This window comes from Vipera berus (genome assembly GCF_964194415.1).
Source record: "Vipera berus genome assembly, chromosome: 2".
NCBI classification, from domain to species: Eukaryota; Metazoa; Chordata; class Lepidosauria; order Squamata; family Viperidae; genus Vipera; species Vipera berus.
In genome coordinates, this window is record NC_138203.1 from 20,056,302 (window position 1) to 20,076,295 (window position 19,994).

General features: G+C 37.8%; 1 protein-coding gene across 1 annotated transcript in view; it reads left to right on the forward strand.

Annotated features, from left to right (window-relative positions):
- Positions 1-19,994, forward strand: part of EGFLAM (EGF like, fibronectin type III and laminin G domains) — a 104,405-nt gene that overhangs the window by 13,245 nt on the left and 71,166 nt on the right. The window contains exon 2 of the mRNA XM_081321668.1: positions 17,924-18,033. Within this exon, the coding sequence (XP_081177794.1) occupies positions 17,924-18,033 (110 nt within the window). The remainder of the gene's footprint in view (positions 1-17,923; positions 18,034-19,994) is intronic.

A 19,994-nucleotide genomic window follows, 5' to 3' on the forward strand; every position in this document is an offset into this window, starting at 1 on the left:
TGCAAGGGCGGGAACCATGACCCTTTTATGAATTCCTGAGCCAGCAAGTCATAAAGGGCCATGGTTCCCCATTCCTGGTCTAGTGCTTAAGGCACCAGGCTAGAAACATAGGAGACTGAGAGTTCTAGTTCTACCTTAGCCATGAAAGCTGGCTAGATGACTTTGTGCCGATCACTCTCTCACATTCCAACTTACCTCACAGGGTGGTTGTCGTGGGAAAAATAGGTGGAGAAAGGCATGTTGGATATGTTTGCCACCTTGAGTTATTTATAAAAATACTTCTTTTTCTTCCATGTTTAGATCAAACTTTAAACTGCTAGAATGAAGCCACCTTCTTGGCTTTGTCGTTGTCGAAAAATAAGTCATTATCGGTACATATTTCTGGTAGTAGCCGATATATCAGCAGAAGGGCAGGGTTCTGTGTCTCTCCACATTCATATAGCGTGTTGTTATCTAAGCTAAGAACCTCCACTTGAGCATACATTAGGCACTCCAAGTCTCAACCTATTCAGGGTCCTCCAAGTCAGATCCTTCAGCCATATCCTCCTTTAATGCTAGTCCTTGCTTGATGGTCTCCTTCCTCCATCTTTTAATTTGATTTTGTTCTTGTGTACTGTAGGGATAATAAATATGGGATATGAATAAATAAAAATAAAATAAAATAAATATTGTGAATTGCTTTTGAGCAGAAGCTGTTGCCTGCTAGCCCCATTCTCCACCTTTTTTATCATTTCTTCAGTCAATGCAAAGAGAGTGGTAGAGAACATAAGACAATAAACAAGGCTCTATTCTTGAGCATAATTCAAGAATTGCAGCTGGTCATCATGAGAGAACAATGGTCCATCTTATCCCTTTTCAATGATGAGAAGGGAACTAGAAGGATCTTGAAGGAATTAAGAATGAAATGGTGGCCAAACTCACCTTGTTTCTCTCTCTCAAATACATTCCTTTTGCTGAGAATCTTCTCAGCCTAAACCAGTGATGGCGAACCTTTTAGAGACCGAGTGCTCAAACTGCAACCCCAAACCCACTTATGTATCATCAGGTGCCGGGTGGGCGTGGCCCATTGGGTGGGTGTGGCTGCGGTGGTAATGGCAGACTGGGTGGGACTAAAAAGTTCAATCAATTCCAACTTTGCGAGATCTTTTTTTTCCCCCGCGAGAAGTTGAAATTGATTGATTGATTGAACCTTTTTTTTTGCACATGGCAGTGGAGGCCTAAAGTGAAAAGGTTTTATAAAACCCAGCTGAAGGCCTAGGACTGGGGTGAGGGCACGCGTGCCCACAGAGAGGGCTCTGCATACCACCTGTGGCACACATGCCATAGGTTCGCCACCATGGGCCTAAACCAGACATGTCAAACACAAGGCCCGGGGGCCGGATCCGGCCCGCAAAGTGGTTTCATGCGGCCCGCGAAGCCATCCTGGAAACAGTGAGGGAACGGCCCCCGCTGCCTTGGCCCTGGCCCAGAGACCCTCCTTCTGCCAGAGACCCTCAGATCTGTCCCACTCCTGCCCGGGCCCCCATAGGCACCCTGGATGCGAACGATGTAGAGCTGGCCACGCCCACCCAGTAGGCCATACGCACTTTGGCCACGCCCACTCAGTAGGCCATACGCACTCTAGCCACGCCCACCCAGTAGGCCATACGCACTCTAGCCACGCCCACCCGGCCCCCTGAGGGCAACCGCAATGCTGATGCGGCCCTCAATGAAATTGAGTTTGACACCCCTGGCCTAAACGGATCAATCCTGCTTCTCCTATGAAAGAAATAACTGAGGGAGAAATCTATTTCTGAAGCTGGTCTGGTGGTGGAATCAACTGTAAAACGAAATGCTACAAAATGCATTGCTATAATTAAACACTATGATCAAAGCCCCTTGTGGGTCCGTTTCGAAACCTCTTGATGACCGTTGGGCTCATTTAGAACATTTATTTATAGTTGCCTTTGAAATGCATTATGGATGAGAAAAAGGAAAGTCAAGCCCAATTTTGAAAAGGGCAGAATTAAACGGTAGCTGTCAAGAATCTAGCTGTATCAATAAATGGTTCCCCAGAGACTTGACTATTTCTATCTTATTTCTGCCATTTCTTTCTATAATTGCTGGGAGGACTCTTTGCTTAACATTCATGCTTCTTCTTCACCCTAGCTTTGTACCACAGTACCATTATTCACTTTCATTCCAAGACAGGTTGGGTTGGTTGCTGAAATGGCTCAGCAACAAAGCATACACCACGTGCAAAAATAATCATAATAATCCTAATAATGAGGCTTAATTGTGCCATAACTGAAAGCAGGCAGCCGAGAGAGCAGAGTTCCTTTTGGATAACTTTACCTGAATGCTAGTTTTACCTAGCAGCTCATTGCCATTTCTTCCCTAATAAAATGCTGTATTTAGAAAAACATATCAGGGTAGAATAAATACAATCTATCTTAAAGTACGTCAGAAATAAAAGTTCAGACATCTCTGGAATATGGTCTTCCAATAGCTATGTGAGAAAGAATTGTAAAATTCAAAAGGCCCACAGTCTGTCTTTGTCTAAATTGTACCTGTAAAATTGAAGAAGAATTTACTTGTTCCTCTGGTGCTTTACTTATTTTTAAATGTAGGACCATTCAAAACAATAGGCAAAGGTGATAGAGCTGCATGGCAGAAAATCCAAGATGGAAAACAGTCTGCTGGAAAAAGATTGTAAGCTTCCCCATTAAGGCAGTAAGTTAAAAGTTAAAGAGCACACATTCTCCAGCATTGTTCATGCCTTCTAATTTTTCTTGTCTTCAAATTGCTTTCTTCATTAAGATTTCTAATTGTAGCTGCTACTCAATCAGTTTAACTATTCTGTGGTTTATTTGGGGAGTTTGTTTTAATATGTATGTTATTTGGCTGCCCCAAGGATCATTTAGAATATGATGCTAATATATTACTACTGCTAATTATAATGGAAACCACACCAAAGGTATCTCCTAACAATAGCATAAATGGGAATTATTGGAATTGAGGAGAAAACTGTGAAGCTTTTAGATTCACAAGGACAGTTTCTATCTCTCCCTTTTCTGGGTGTTTTCCCCTAAGTTTCTTTGTCCCTCAGTGCAATCTAATGTCATTTTTGTTCCTCAGGAATTAAGGTGGAAGTCTATAGTCTACCCTATACTCCACCTAGGACTGTGACCTGATAGCTATCCCTCACCCATTGGTGTGTATATTAACTATCTTACCAGGAAACTCAAAGGTTTGCATATTAGTTCCTGAAACTCATTATCCCATTTTTCCCAACATAGGAAATTTCTTTTTCTTTTTTTAATAGATATTTTATTGGTTTTTAACTATAACAATCTCCAGTGCCTGGTGTACAGCGTGTTATCTTGGTTTATATTTTAACAAGAAAAAAAGGACTGTAATAATTAACAGTCAATAATGATTACCTTTGATAATTTCATAATTAATATATTAATAATGCATTTTTTCAATCTTTCCTTCTCCCATTTGTATTTTATACAAATATTTATACAAATAACAATCTATATAACATTTTGTTCAGCTTATATTATTCTCATAACCATCATCTCATCCTATTTTTATAATTTTTGTTTGCTTAGATTCCCTTATATTCAATCCAATTCTTATCAGTCATAATTTCTTCATATTAGTCATCTCATCATCCCAATATTTTATGTCATGCATCATAAAAATACTATACTTTTTATCTGTCTTATAGTATCTAGATATAACATCCTTTTTAATCAATATATATATATATATATATATATATATATATATATATATATATATATATATCTATATCAAAAAATAAAGGGAACACTTAAACAACACAATGTACTGTATTTAATAGTAGGATGTCTTATTTTGTGTTCCCTTTATTTTTTTTTGAGCAATATATATATATATATATATATATATATATATATATATATATATATATATATATATATATATATATATATATATATATACACACACACACTATCTTATATATTAATAAAAGTTACACCAACCTATTTTAACATTTAATATATTATAAAACATACTACCGGTATATTACTTAAATCTCATTATCCTTCTTGTCATAAGGCCCCTTTATGTTCAAAATTCTCTGTTCTTTTAGCCATATTCAAACAAATGTTTATTCACGTCATAGTCCATCTGGTAGGGCGAGTCAAAACTCTTGTATCTGTCTCTGAGGATTATGACTGTTGAAGTCTACACATTGGAAAGTAGACCTAGATTCAAAACCACTTCAATCCAATTTTGCTTGAATGTGCCCCTCCATGGATAATTTGAATATTTTTGCTCTTTAGCAAAGTTTGAGCATCTTGCTACCTGCTCCTTAGTTTTCAGTCTGTCCTTGTTGTCTCTGTTGGTATGGGGGATTTATGTCTGGATTATTTTATTCATCCATTTAGATGAATCAATACTACTTTAGAGTATATGCTCCTGCTCATGTTTTCACCTGGTGTTGTGATTGGTGCTGCATTCCAGCATCTGGGTGGAAAAGGAAGCTACTGAGATGCCTTCTTGGAAGTTGCAATCATGGGTGCCACTTGATCTAGCCTGCATGCAGTAAAGTACCTGGAGAATTCCACCTTTGACAACATTGAAGTTCAACTGCAAATTTGGTTGACCTACAGCTGGAATAGATGATTCAGGAAGCCAATGGGGGTTTGCCTGGCTCTATTACTATTGTTCCAAGTTTTGTTTCTCTCAGCAACTCAGCCGTATCTGTAGCTAACCATGATTATGCCAAAATGACATAACTGCATGCTTGTTCTACCTCATGTTCTGTTTGCAGATTCTTGTGCATTACCTGACTCCATAACTTCCTCTTCATTTTCCCTTGCCCTATTTGTCTGTTTAATTTCACCATATACCCTTTCCAGCCTTTGGGATATAATCCTTGGTCTGACAGTGATTATGCTATGATTTAGTATGGAAAACCACACTAAAGCATGCCACAAAACCACCTCTGAATGTCACAGCTTTATTAGTCTCTCAGATCTTTCAGAGTACAACATCCTAAAATCATAGTTCCCATGACCAGTAGTTGGGGCTTATTGGGACTGTAGTTGAAAACATCTAGAGGATATAAGGCTGCCTATTCCTGCTCTAGAAGAGGCTGAAGGGGGAGGGGGGAAACTCCCTAAACAAGTAGGTAATGTCAGTGGATTCAGTCCTGAACTAGATGTGATGACTCACCCAGAAGCTTACCCAAATGTCTCTCTGGATGTCAGTTCAGAGGAGGATGAACTAGACACATCAGGAGGGGAGTTGGTCAATGGCTCTGAGACAGAGGCTGCAAGTCCAAGTGAGAGGGAGTGGTTGATGGGAGAGAAAGTAGATGAGCAACTAGCTGAGATTAATTTGGCTAAAGTACAGTCACAGCATGTCAGCCCTGAGGCTTCAGGTGGGGAAATCACACAGCTGTATCTGGTCAGTCATTGATGAGGAACAGCCTGCACCCAATCCAAGAAATGCAGGGGAAAGAAAAAGTAAAAGCAGCAAAGTCAGCCCAACTACTCAGGGGAAGCAGCCTTGTCTGTCTTGATAGGCTGCATCAGAAGCTGGCTATTTAGCACAGCAGTCAGACTGAGGTGATGCTGGGAATGTGTTCATTTTCCTAGCTGCATATTTCTTGGTTGTTTTGCTTCCTGCCTTGCTTTGTATTGACACTGTGCCTTGACTTTGGATCCTGCCTCATAAATCCTTTTGGGTAGTGGATTTATATTATTTAAAAAACTTTCAAGTGCCTAGTGCACTGATTGGCCATTGCTCTATAGACTAACATTGGTCTGCTTTTGCTGGACTTAATTGGACAGTTTTGGGGTTTTGGTGAAAGGAATTGCTGGCAAATATTAATGAACCCACTAAACCATTGTTATGCCTGTATGTGTGAGTGGGACAGCACACTAGGAGAGCCCATGTCTAAATTATTAGGACATGTTCTGAACTTTAGATGGCATATTGGAAGTCATAAGGATGCTTAACTTTCACAATGCACTCCCTCCTGGAAAGTTTTGTAATAAATTATCTCTGGCAAAAAAGGGCTTTACTGTGGTGGAGCTGTAGCTTTTTATACAAAATCCAGAAAGAGAGATGTCACATTCATAATGTAGGCTCTCCATGTTTTTCAACAGTTTAAAAGGTAGGGTTTTTCCCCCCTACAGTAAATCCATAGACAACATTCTTTTATGATGACTTAATTAGAGTTTACTCAGGCTGCTGGGGCTAGGTAAAATTGCTTCGTAAGTAGGGGTTTGAACATTTCCACTGTGAAAGGAAGAAAAGAAAAAAACATGGCACAAGTCTTTAATTTTATCCAGTTCATTATCTGATAATTTTAGTTATCAGGGCAGATATGATATTGTTGCCATTACAGAAACTTGGTAGGATGAAACCCACAAATGTAACACACAGCTGGAGGGATTTAAATTATTTAAAAGAAACAGATCAAATAAAAGAGGAGGTGGAGTTGCTCTCTATATAAGAAATAACTACATCTCTACAGAAATAGAGCACAACAGTGATGAAAACTGTAAACTTGAATGCATTTGGGTCAATATAAAAGGGGAAAAATGACATTGCCATAGGTGTATACCATAGGTCACCCAACCAAACGGGAAATAAACTTTTTGCTAGTCAGCTAACTAAGGTATGTAGAAAGCACATTACAATAGTAATGAGGGACTTTAATTACCCTGACATCAAGTGGGAGACAAACACTGCACAAAGTGAAAGATCAAACAGATTCCTGACAAACCTAGCAGACAACTTTGTCTACCAAAAAGTAGAGAAGGGAACTAGGGTACCAGCCATATTGGACCTAATTCTCACTAACAGAGATAAAATGATAGAAGGCTTTGAAGCCACAGGAACCTTAGTTGGGAGTGATCAAGCAATATTGGAATTCAACATTATGCAAGCACAAGCAATAGAATACTGTCAAACTAGAGTCTTGGACTTTAAAAAACCTAATTTCAATAAACTTAGAGAGAGCTTGGATGAGAATCCTCAAGGGGAAAGTAACTCAAGAAGCTTGGGAAATTTTGAAAAATGAGATTATGAAAGCCCAGTCTAGCACAATACTGACGAAGAATAAAAATAACAGCTCTCAAAAGAAAATGGCATAAAGAGCTCTCTGATAAATTGAAAAACAAAAAGGACAAGTATAAAAAGTGGAAAGAGGGGCACATAAGGAAGGCAGCAAATAGCCCGATCCTGCAAAGATGAAATGAGGAAAGCTAAGGCTCAAAATGAACTAAGACTTGCGACAAAAGTCCAAAATAACAAAAAAAAGCTTCTTTAAACATGTAAAAAACAAGAAAAAAGTTAAGGAATGATTGGTCCGTTAGTGGGAGAAAGTGTCAAGAAGGTAACAAGCAACAGGAAGAAAGCAGAATTATTTAACTCATTTTTTGAATCTGCCTTTACACAAAGGGAAACAGTCCAACCTATCAAAAACAGTACCATAAAAAACAGATTAGAAACAAAAGTTAAGATAGGCAAGAAAATGGTAAGTGAGCACCTGTCCACCCTAGATGAGTTCAAGTCACCATGACCAGATGGATTCCACCCCAAGGTTCTGAAGGAACTGGCAGATGTGATCTCAGAACCACTGAACTATATCTTTCAAAGATCCCAGAGCACCAGGGAACTATCAGAGGACTGGAAAAGAGCTGATGTAGTTCCCATCTTTAAAAAAAGGGGGGAAAATGGATCCAGGAAACTACAGACCTATCAGCCTGACCTCAATATCTGGGAAGATTCTGGAAAAGATAATCAAGGAACGAATCAGTGAACACCTAGAGGCAAACAACGCCATTACCAAAGGCCAACATGGGTTTGTCAAAAACAGATCATGTCAGACAAATATTGCATTCTTTGACCAGGTGACAAAATTAGTGGACCAGAGGAATGCTGTGGATATAATTTACTTGGACTTCAATAAGGCATTTGATAAACCAAAACCTACTATTTGATAAGATAAAAAAAATGTGGGTTAGACAGCATCACCACCAGATGAATTCATAGCTGGCTGACCGGCCGTACTTGGCATGTGGTCCTCAATGGAGGGAAGTGTATAGTGGGGTGCCCCAGGGCTCTGGTCTGGACCCAGTGCTCTTCAACATCTTCATCAATGATTTGGATGAGGAGATAGATGGGGAACTCATCAAATTTGCAGATGACACCTAGCTGGCAGGAATAGCCAACACTCCAGAAGATAGGCTTAAGATACAGAAGGATCTTGACAGACTTGAATATTGGGCGCTATCTAACAAAATGAAATTCATTGGTGAAAAAAGTAAGGTTCTACTTTTAGGCAAGAAAAACACACTGAATGTTCAGTGGCTTCTTTTCATATTCAATAAAAACAATGATCCACCAAAGACAGATAGCCAAGACTCTTAATAGTAAAACATCCAGTTATCTTTTTTATCCAAAACCTATCAGAAATATTGTTGGATAAATATGCATTTATAAACACAAAAAGGTGATGGAGAAAACTCTTGGAATTTAGTAATGAAACAGAAAATACAGCAATGGCAAATCCTAGAATTTAGATATTTGAGTAGGATACTCTGTTTTGTATGTTTGATGTCATTGTATTCAGGTTCTCAGAGACTGTTACATAGAGATACTTTCTGGATTTAATATGGAGGTTGGATTGTTCTGCTCAAAGCTTATGACATTTGACATTTGCTACAGCACCTTTTCAAGGATAGCAATATAATTAAAGAGCTTCAAGTTGTGTGAAAGGTTAAAGCATACAGTATATTGTTTATTTTGTGTTGTGCACTTTCTAGCTGAACACAGAATAAAATTATCCAATCAGCTTTTCAAGTCAACAATTTCACCCTGGCTGGTCACCATCATTTCTGCAATAACTGGCTCTGAGATACTTTGGTTGGCAGGGAAAGGAGATTGACTTACTGGATTGAGACAGTATAGATTTCACAAATAGGATAAAGATATCATCCTTTCCCCTCATTTTGGTCTCTCTTCTTTTTTAATCCCTCTGTTCTCATTGTCATCTTTGTCTCAGCTGACTGTTCCTTTCATCCATCTTTCGATGAAAATATCATATTAGCATTTGGGGTTGGAAATGTGAAAAGCACTTTAGAGCCTAGGGGAATTGGTGGCTGAATCCATGTATGGTACTAAGCACAATCATGGTTTAATAAATCATGGTAGGCTATATTCAGAAAGCATACTACTTTATAAGCCAGTGTTTCTCAACCTTGACAATTTTAAGAAGTGTGGACTTCAACTCCTAGAATTTCCCAGCTAGTGTTTTGGCCAGCTGAATTCTGGAAGTTGAAGTCCAACATCTTAAAGTTGTCAAGGTTAACGGCTATAAATCATGGTTTGTGAACTACAATGCATACTTGCAACAATACTGTATTTTGCTTTTTGTATATCAAGTGTTGCATAAAGTGAAATATGTCAGTCAACAAGTCTGCCTGCATGCTGTTTGTTCTTTCATATTTCCAAGGCTTTCCCATGAATTAACAGATTTTTCTTCAGATTTAAGAATGAAAACTTCCATGTTTTTTTTTTCTTTTTCTTTTACTTTTAGGAATGCATTTGAAACATAGGTATTCTGCTCTAACTTGCTTGAATTTTAGGATCTAAGATGAGGCATTCTTTAAAAGTAAATTGTGTGTGTTGATCCCCATATTTCTTAACTGAATAATTTGGAAATCTGTCATTAATAAAAATTGCAATTTTATAATTATTTCTGTGAATAGGATCCTTTGATCTTCCAATTAGGCAGCTACACTTTTAGGTATTGAGCAATCGGAGTTTTCAAGATAGCTCTAATTGGGAAAAAAACACCCTTAAGTAAGATTTTAATTTTTCAGTTGCTTCTTTTAAAACCTGTTTCTGTTATTAAATCAAATTTAGAGAAAAAGACTGTTTTTATTTTTATTTTTTTTGTTGATGTTGATACCTGGGATAAATTTAGCCTTCCCCAATAAGATGCTTTCAGAAACATTGTCTATGACTGATGACTAGATAAAGATAGGGGACAGTGCAACTATATGCCAGTTGCCAAATGCCCAAATTTTGATCACGTGACCATGGGGATGCTGCAGTGGTCATGAGTGTGAAAACTAGTTATAAAATACCTTTTTCAGTGCTGTGGTAAATTTGAACAGTCACTAAATGAATGGTTGTAAGTCAAGGTTTGTCTGAATCTATGATCCATTTATTTTTCTCCAAGACATCTGGAGAGACACTCACTGAAGTAGGCTGCTCTAGAGTTAGGCAAATTATTAGGGAATAGAAGACCATTGTCTGGAAAAGCAAGATGCCTCGTTGTCCTCTTTAGCAGACCAAAGGAATGTGTAAATCTTTCTATATGAAGGATCTTTTATTGTGTCTCTACAGAGAGTCAGTCAGTTGTTTTGGCCCTCAATGCTGTTTCTTAGTCATGCCAGATCCATGCTGGGGAACTGGGATATATGCATTTATGTACACTTTATTACACATGAATCATTCATATCCTTATTCACTACAGGCTTATTGGAACAGGGAAACTCTCATTTTCTATAGCAACCATCCTGCTTCAAATCACTGCTTTTTCATGGGGCTGCTGTGCTTCATTCCTCAGTATTGAAAGCAATGATGGCAGTTTGTTATTCAGGTGATTGGCAGATTGCGGGATGTGTGTGTGCATATTGGGTTGCAGTTCACATAATGGATTGTGCAGAAGGCCATTGTGGGTTGTGGGGTTGCCTGCACTGTTTTATATGGATACTTCCCCCCCCCAGTGTGAATTGATTTGGTAACATTTGCATACAATTTTGTGAAGTTTGAATCCAACCAAGCAATTGAATTTTTGTTGTCCTTCTCCCAAATAATACTTTCATGTCTATTAGTACCTCTCTCCCATTTTTTCTGTAGCAGAAAACAGTCAAACGAATTGTTTGGAAATCCTGATTGACATTTCCCTGTTTGCTTTTTTCTAACCTCCTAACATCTTGTTGCTGATCAATACTGGCAAGTATTTTATGCTGTTAAGTTTTGTGTTTAGCTCCAGATCAAATATTTGTGAAAATGACAAGAGCAAACTTGATGGAAGCTTGTCTTGCATTTTCTGAAATGACCTTTAAGATAACTTCCTCTCACCTGGCATTTTTGTCAGAATTGGCTGAAAAGCCCTCTTTTTTTATATAGCTTTCAACCTCCATCACAACAACTAAGGTCAGCACCATCATTTGCTTGCACAAAATAAAAGTGAATGTGCACATATATAAACATCAATGTATGCACAAATCTGTTTACTTTGGAAATTGTTATTGCACCCCGATTACATATTATATAACTTTGGTTTAAGTTCCTTTATTGAAAATACACATCTTTCACTTGTCTTTTTTTGTCTGGGAAGAAATGATAGAAATTCTTCCAATCTAACAGTAAGTTCTGCTCTTGATTCTTTAATTCCAAGATATACCAGGGAACAAGAATGTGCTGGAATAGCTAATAAAAATGTTAGAGATAGTCCCAAAGGTCAAATTTTGTAAGAAGATTTTCTAGAAAAATCTTTATGCTGAATTTGGAGGAGAACTGGACCCTTTAATTTTATACTGGGAAAAACACTTTGATGGAAAATGTATGTTCCTTAATTTGAAGAGGGAAATAAGTTCACACTCACAGTCTTCACTTGAATAGGCTACCTAAATAGCACTTATCCATGCAAAATTCAGTCCATGTAGGCCAATACTGTGCAGCTGATTCCACTGGTAATGAATAACATAATTTTGTAGTAAGCTTATTAGATTTAGAGTCGAGACAAAGCTCCCTGAGTAACTTGCAATTGCTTTACTCAGTCTACCATACAGGATATAAAGTATAAATTTGAGGAATTACTATGTCATCTTAATTTCAGGAGGAAATGTAGTATGAATGCAACATTTTTATTTGTTTGCACTCTTCTGTTCACTGTGATGATGGCAGGAGACAAACAAGCATATATTTCTTTCATTCTGCAGGATTGGTGGATTTGCTGAGAGATGTAATTGAATCTCTATGTTTATGAATATTTCCATTCAATAATAATAATAATAATAATAATAATAATAATAATAATAATAATAATATAATGATGATGATGATGATGATGGAAGGGACCTTGGAGGTCATCTAGTCTCAGACATCACTGAGAAGAGCAACAAAGAAGAGCAACAAAGATGATTAGGGGACTAAAGGCTAAACGGTGTGATGAACAATTGGGGAACTGGAAATGTCTAGTTTAATGAAGAGAATGACTAGGGGTGATATGATAGTCTGATAACTGAGGGGCTGTCACAGAGAGGGTGGTGGTGTCAACCTATTCTCCAAAGCACCTGAAGGCAACACAAGAAAAAATGGATGGAAGTTTAACAAAGAAAGAGCCAACCTAGAATTAAGGAGAAATATCCTGCCAGTGAGAACAATCTGGAATGATAATCAAGAAATTGTGGGTGCTTACAGGAGTTAAAGTGCGATAGACTTAATAACTCATTGTTGTTAGCATATGGTAGATTATGATTGTTTCTACTTTTGTACCTTGTATTTAGCTCTGGGAAGTCGGGGAGGGGGGAAGGGGAGGGAGGGAGGGTTGGGCTGGGGTGGGAAGGGGGTGGGTGGGTTGGGAGGGGTTTTGTTTTGTTAAAGATAAAATGTACTGAAAAACTTTTCAATTAAAAAAAAGAAATTGTGGGTGCTCCATCCCAGGAGGTTTTTAAGAAGAGATTGGATAGCCATTTGTCTGAAATGGTACAGGGTCTCTTGCTTGAGCAAGGGTTGGACTAGAAGACCTCCAAGGTCTCTTCCAGCTCTGTTATTCTGTATTCTGAATCCACTTCACTAAGGTTATATAAAGAAAATATATTCTTTTTGTAGTTTTAACTTTTTCTTAATTTGTTTTAAAAAGGAACTGTTTTCTTTTTGCCTATGAATTTGTCATAGTTGATAAAAACAACTAGTTTTGTAAAACAATAGTTTTGCAAAACAAAATAATAGTTTTGTTGATCACCAAACTATCTCTGAACTAGGTATAAAATACTGAATGTAGCAATCAATCCCTTGAACCGGTGATGTGAACAGCTTTAGTCTTCCTCCTAGGTGGAAAATATAGGACAAGCTCCATTGATTCTGTGCTAGTGGAGCGTATAAAAAACTTTCAGATACTGCCCAGTTTTTTTTCTCCTTTCCATATTATTTCTTTGAGGATCTTGGCAAGGATAGCTAGCAATTAACCAAGAAAATAAATTATCTTCAGCAACACAGGTGCCCTAAGATGAAATATTATAACATAACAGGTGAACATCCATGGCAATAATTAAATAATTGCCATTGGGCAACTGAATCAAACTGAAGGGCAACCTCCATCTGGAGAAGCTACTCTTGCAAGTGTAATTGATGTATAGGATTAATTGGCTGATCGCATGCCTGTGAGATGGTAAGGATTAACCCAAATCCAAAAAAAGATGTACAAAAGATTTTCAAATTCTTAAGAGTCCATCAGAACAGTAAGCATGAATAGATTGAGGTTTTAGCTAGCCCTGATGAGCTCTCCTCTATATATCCTTTGATCTCAGCAGCTCTTAGGGCCCTAGCTAAAACAATTGTGTTATGGAGGTCTCAAGAAATTGGAGTCATTGCAGTTATCAAGAGTAACTAGCCAATGTTAACAAGTATTTGACACATATCTCCCCTTGCTTCTAAAGCTAACAAAGCGAGAGAGATCCTGTGGCTCAAGAGGTAAAAACAACTGCCTAATGTGCAATCAGCCCAGGTTCGAATCTCAGAAGGGTATGGCTGACTGATGAAAACTAATAAGTTTGAAATGCATATCAGTCTCCCTTAATTCTTTGTTAGTAATTTACATAAATATATGAGCTGTCACCGGTGTGACTACTGCCTGTTCAATGGCCTTCAAGATAGGCTGAAACAGGAAATAAAGATTTGCCCCATGTTTGGGGCCTAGCAAGGTAATCTAAATAGTTAACAAGTATTTGACACACACACACACACACACACACACACACACACACACACACACACACACACACATATATATATATATATATATATATATATATATATATATATATATATATATATATATATATATATATATATATATATATATATATATATATATGGTTTTTGTGTTAGCTAATTGAATGTTTATGATAAATGTTTACTGCTAAACATTGTATTGGTAGCTCCCTTGACAGGAGCAGTAGTGAAATTGGGCAACAGGTCATGGGCCATTGTAGTCAAGTTTTTCTTCAGTCCCGCTGCCTCACAGTTGGAAGCCCCATCTGTTTGTGTGTTTCTTTTGACCTTTGTCAGTTGGAGGAACAGCTTCCTGCCAGCTGCCTCCCATTCCCCTTATGTTTTCCAGAAAACAGTCAGAGTCAGAGAGATAATTTTCAGTTCACTGTGGGTTAGAGAAGCCTGAAGGGGAGATAGTGTACCTTAGTGTAGCTCATGTCCTCAACAGGCTGTTGTAAGGTTCAAGATCTCCTTAAATGAAAAAGCTTGTAGTTGGGTTCTCACTTTGTATTAAACCCCCAGCATATTTGTTTGGTTTTGGTTTAATATGTTGTATGAATCCAGCCACTGCTTTTGAAAACCTATGATTTATGTGATGTGTAATCACAGCCACTGCTATTTATTCAAAAAAAGTCATAGTTAAAGCAATTTGTAATCCAGCATTAGGTTTCGATATTATATATGCACACATGTTTTTCAGCATAATGGAAATCAGTGGGGTTTATTTGTAAGATGTGTGAGGCTAAGGCCAAAAATGACATAGAAAAATTCAGGCAGTTTAGTTCTCTAATTGCTGACACACAATAGACAGAATCTTGTCAGATTAAACTGTTACTGCTCTTAATTCTCTTCCCCATTTCCTATCCATCATCTGCCTTTGGCTGTGCTGCCTGTTGTCTTGACCCTCTTTCTGGAATGGGCTCCTTCCTTCCTGGTAAACTGTCCCTTCACTATAGTTCATAACACTGGCTTCCCCTCCGTAGGCATGATCTCTCTATAGTTGTCATATATAGAATTGCAATGATACTGTTTAAAATGCAAGATGAAGATTTCCCAGTCTTTGTTTGGTAACTTTGTTGTTTCTATCTCTCAGAGGGTTTCTGGGACTAGCAATCTGGGAATAGGTGACATTGTTTTGCAGTAGTCCATTCCTATAGCTCAGGTAGATTTCAGTTGGTGTCTTTTGAAGCTATGATGTGATATCCCTTTTGGATCCATCTTGTCTCCAATGCATTTTAATAATGGTGTGAAATTTTGGGAGATCCTGGAGCTAAATGCTAGGAGTATGCAAAAAACAGCCAAATCTATTTTTGTAGGATTTTGTAGTAATGGCATGGCTCCTCTAAAATATATCTCTGCAACTGATAACTGATTGGATGAAGGATCATATTATTTTTAGTTGATAAGCCAACTTTGTCCCTCCCAAGAAGATAATATATTAGTCTTAATCATAGTTCCTGTACTTGTAACCTTGAGACTTGGCTATTGCATGGTATTGCATTTGGGATGATACTTTCTGTATCATCCCAAAATTTCAGTTGAAGCAAAACACATCAGACAAGTTGGGTTTGGGAAAAACTCAGACTGATCCTATTATATGTGCAGTAAGCTAACTGCACTTTATTGGCTACCAATTGATTTTGGGAGAAATGCAAAGGACTGGTTATTAACTTTTAATGTCTTACATGGTTTATGTTCTGGGTATTTGAGGGAATGTTTCTACCTGTATAATTACCCTCATCCCTGAGTTCATCAGTAAACATTTACCTATTGTTATTGCAAGCCCATCTTGTGGTCACTCCTAGTTCAGCCTCTAGATAGCTGGCCCAGGTCTCTGGAATGTACTCCCTATTGATTTGAGGAATTCATCTCTTTCTTAACTATGAAAACACAATTTTTGAAAAACTGTCCTTTTCCTGTTGTTAAAGATTTTAATAGTTGCTTTTTAAATGTTGCTTTTAATATAGTTGGTTTTTAACGGTGGCTTTATGTTTTATTGTTATCTGGAAGACACTTCCAATGGTTGCCTAAATAGCAATGCATAGATTACCGTACATTAAGCCAGGGCTTGATTATCCATGTTCTGCTGAATAAACCAGAATTCACTAGATTCACAACATATACTGAACCAGAACCAAATACTCCACATTATAACTTTGTACAGTGAATGAACCCAGGCAGTTTTAGTGAAAGTTATGTTAATTCAAACCTCTGTTACTGTTCACATATAACAGGTTCTCTCTCTGAATTAAAAAGCCATTTGTGCTGGTGTTTTTTGCATGGAGTAAGTCAGTAGACATTGGGGGCTTTAAAAAAAATCAGTCACTGACAGTTATTGAAAAAGCTGACCTGTCTAGCTGCAAATTCTTGGAAACTCTGTGGAATCGATAATATTTCAGGGAAATGGCATGGAACAATTATGTTGTCTCATAAGACATGTTGAGAAGGCCTAAACAAGGATGGCGGGATAGTCCTTATCATACTGATACTTTGGGCATGGAAAGGATGAACAACTCATTTCATTTCTGTGCACATACAGAGACAGATGAATGATAAAGTGGTAGAACATTGTTGTACTCATTCCTTACCCATCTGTCACTTCCCCATTTCTTTATAAATGTACCTTTTGAGGAACTTTAAAAATCAGTCCAAAGAGCGTTTTGACAGAATGAACCAGGTTTCTCTTAGCTTTGCATTGTGGTCTTATACTGTAATGTTCATGGAGAGGGAAGACTCGTTTGAGAATAAATCCCAACCAAAGAATTAGCTTCTTAGAAAGCAGACCATTTTTAGTTTCCACTGGGTCCCACTGATTTCTTCAATGGGGAGTAGAGTTTCAACTAATGGTCAAGTAAGTTTGTTATATACATGATCTGATCTATTTTCCAGTCACTGCAAATGAGGTCATTAAATTTTTGGGCCCCATTCAAAGTGCTGATTTGACATTGCATAGATTGGTTCTAGGCAGTGCTTTTTTTGTAAAAGAAAAAGGTGCCGGAACTCACACATGTCATACTACCTTGCCTTGCCTACCCTACAAGGTTCCATCCAAAAAAGGTGCCAGAACTCCATTCTGAGCGTCTTCTCCTGGGGGAGTCTTTCTGTTCTGTTCATGGAAGTGATACTTTACAAGAATTGAGGGGACATGAGCTCAAAGGTAGTGGCTCCATGCTTTACAGACCATGCCCCCAGAAGATTGTTTGGTACCCTCCCTCCTAGCTTTCTGCAAGCTGGTGAAAACGGTCTTGTTTAAACAGACATCTGGGATTTAGTAGGTTGCCCAATATTTATTCTGCTTCTCTTGTGCTTTTTGTTGTTTGAACAGTTGAACTGGGTGACATAAAAATATAATAAATAAAGTATATTTCAAGTTTTTTATTGCTTTTTCTTAAAAGAATGGCAATTCTAATTGGGTTAATATGACAATGCATGAAAAAGAAAGATTTATTTTTTCTCTCTCTGGTCATGAATCTTTTCAAAATCATAACCTTCTTCCCATGACACCATATACATTTGTCTATCGTCAACACCTATCCCACTTCTCACTGGTTCTCACGATTTTTCCCATTTTATAGGTTGTAGTTAGGTCATCTTTGGGTAAGGAGGACATGGGGAGGAGCAATTAAGCTTCCTTCCCTATACACTGCAGTCCCAATCCAGGTGGGATATGCCTTTATTTTTAAATAAAAGAAAGAAGAAAATAGAACAGCATAGTGTGGTTTTAATACACTATAATGCTTGATCCTTTGAAGTTATTCATAGGAAAAAACAAAAGCTATGTGTGCATCTCTAGTCACTTTCTATTACTGAAAATGTTTTTGTTTCTTGCAACGTCTTAATACTTTGTCATTTTTTGAAACAGATAGGTTGGGGCCTCCTGTGGACATAACACTGGATTCTTTGAACTGCACTGCACTTAGTATTCAATGGAGAATGCCTCAGCAGCATGCAGATACCATCACAGGGTATACTGTAAGTATCTGTTGATTTTATTTTTTTGCCAGACATAAGTAGGTAATTAAAAAGCACTTTTAATCAGATGGGCAAAGTCAGGAGCATCCACTGGGAAGAGACGGAGTGTCTCAACAAGTCAAGATGGTGCTTTGACCCATGCAATTGAAATCCCAATGGTTTTGGTCACCTTCTTCATTTTTTTGACCACCCCTTAGATACCCCTAGTAGTACATGCCTTAGATTGCTTTAGACCAGACATCTAAAGTTCTAAGTTGAATTTTGCTCAAGAGAGGTGAACAACTTTTCTTTTTTCCAGAAGAAGCTGGCTGTGCTTCCCTTGTGAAGAAAATGAATACTTTCCTCTGGATTTTGTGATAAATTATGAAACCAAATTCTGCTTCCTAGTCTACCTGTTCACAGGGCTCATTGGTTCACTCACCTAAAGTGTTCCCTCTTTAAGAATATATATCTGTACAAAACCAGTTAACAAGTTACTCAGTGCTGTCACCTGAGATTCATACTAGTTATTTTAAATCATAGAATAAATGTTTAAATGAATATTTTAAAAGAAAGGCATATGAGAAAGGTGACTATTAGTATCAGAGTTGCTGTATTGGTACTAGAGAAGGAAATATACTCAGTTTTGAGAATTGCTGGCAACCCCTAGATAACCTTGCCTGAACTTTGAAATTAAGTGGATACGGCCTAGTTAATACTTGGGATTCATTAAAGAATCCCAAGCCCATAAGGATGACAGGAAGTTGAAAAAATATCTGGAAAGAAAGCAGTAACAACCCATTTCTGTACTGTTGCCAAGACAACAATATGCAGGTCCATGGAAGCTTCAGGTATTGAAATTGACCTGAAGAAAGCTTTATTTTTCATTTGTTTTAGCTTTAGAAGGTCTCAGAAAAAAATGGTATACAATTTAGTGTAAAACACCTTCAGAAAAGATATTGCTGTTGGAGAAGATTCTGGAGCAGGGGTCTTCAAACTTGGCCCTTTTATGACTTGTGGACTTCAACTCCCTGAATTCCTTAGCCAGGCATGCTGGCTGAGAAATTCTAGAAGTCCACAAGTCATAAAAGGGCCAAGTTTGAAGACCCCTGCTCTGGAGAGTCTCTTAGACTTCAAGGAGATCAAATCTGTCAATCCTAAAGGAAATCAATTCTGACTGTTCTTTGGAAAGACAGATACTGAAGCTGAAACTCAAATACTTTGGCCACCTAATCAGAAGAGAGGACTCACTGGAAAAGACACTGATGTTGGGAAAGACTGAAGGCAAAAGGAGAAAGCGACAGCAAAGGATGAGTTGTTTAGACAGTGTCATTGATGCAATGAACATGAATTTGTACAAATTTTGGGAGACTGCTCTATTGTATAAATTAGAAGATGGTATATAGTGTAATAGGTGGCTTTCAGTGGATATCAGCTTCAAACAAGTATGTAACTGCTCAGACTAGATAAGACCAACTGGTGCCCTAAGCACAACTCAACAATGGTGCCCCCTCAGTGACAATGAAATTCTCATACCATGGAAGCAAAACAAATGTGGTATCTGATAGCATCTTCAAACCAAACTTTTAACTTTAGTCATTCACCTTGACAAAGATAAAGTTTTTTAAAACAATGCAGATTAAAGTGAAACACAGCAGATGAGGACAATTGCAAAAAACAACAACCAACAACAGACCAATGTGACAATAAAAGAGTTAAGGGTGTGATAGCTGGGAGGGAAAACAATCCAATGCCCCCCTTCCCCTGGTGCCTTAATAATATTTTGCTGAATGGTTAATCTAGGGCTGCAACCACTACAAATATGACAGTAAAAGTCAACAAGGTACTTTATAGTAAATTGCAAGAGGTGCTAAATGTAATAGCAAGATGACATGTATGCACTTGAAAGCTGAAACTGTTTCAGAATGCAGTGGCATGTACAGTTTTGGATGCCTCATAGTTCACCTGAGTAACTCCACTGC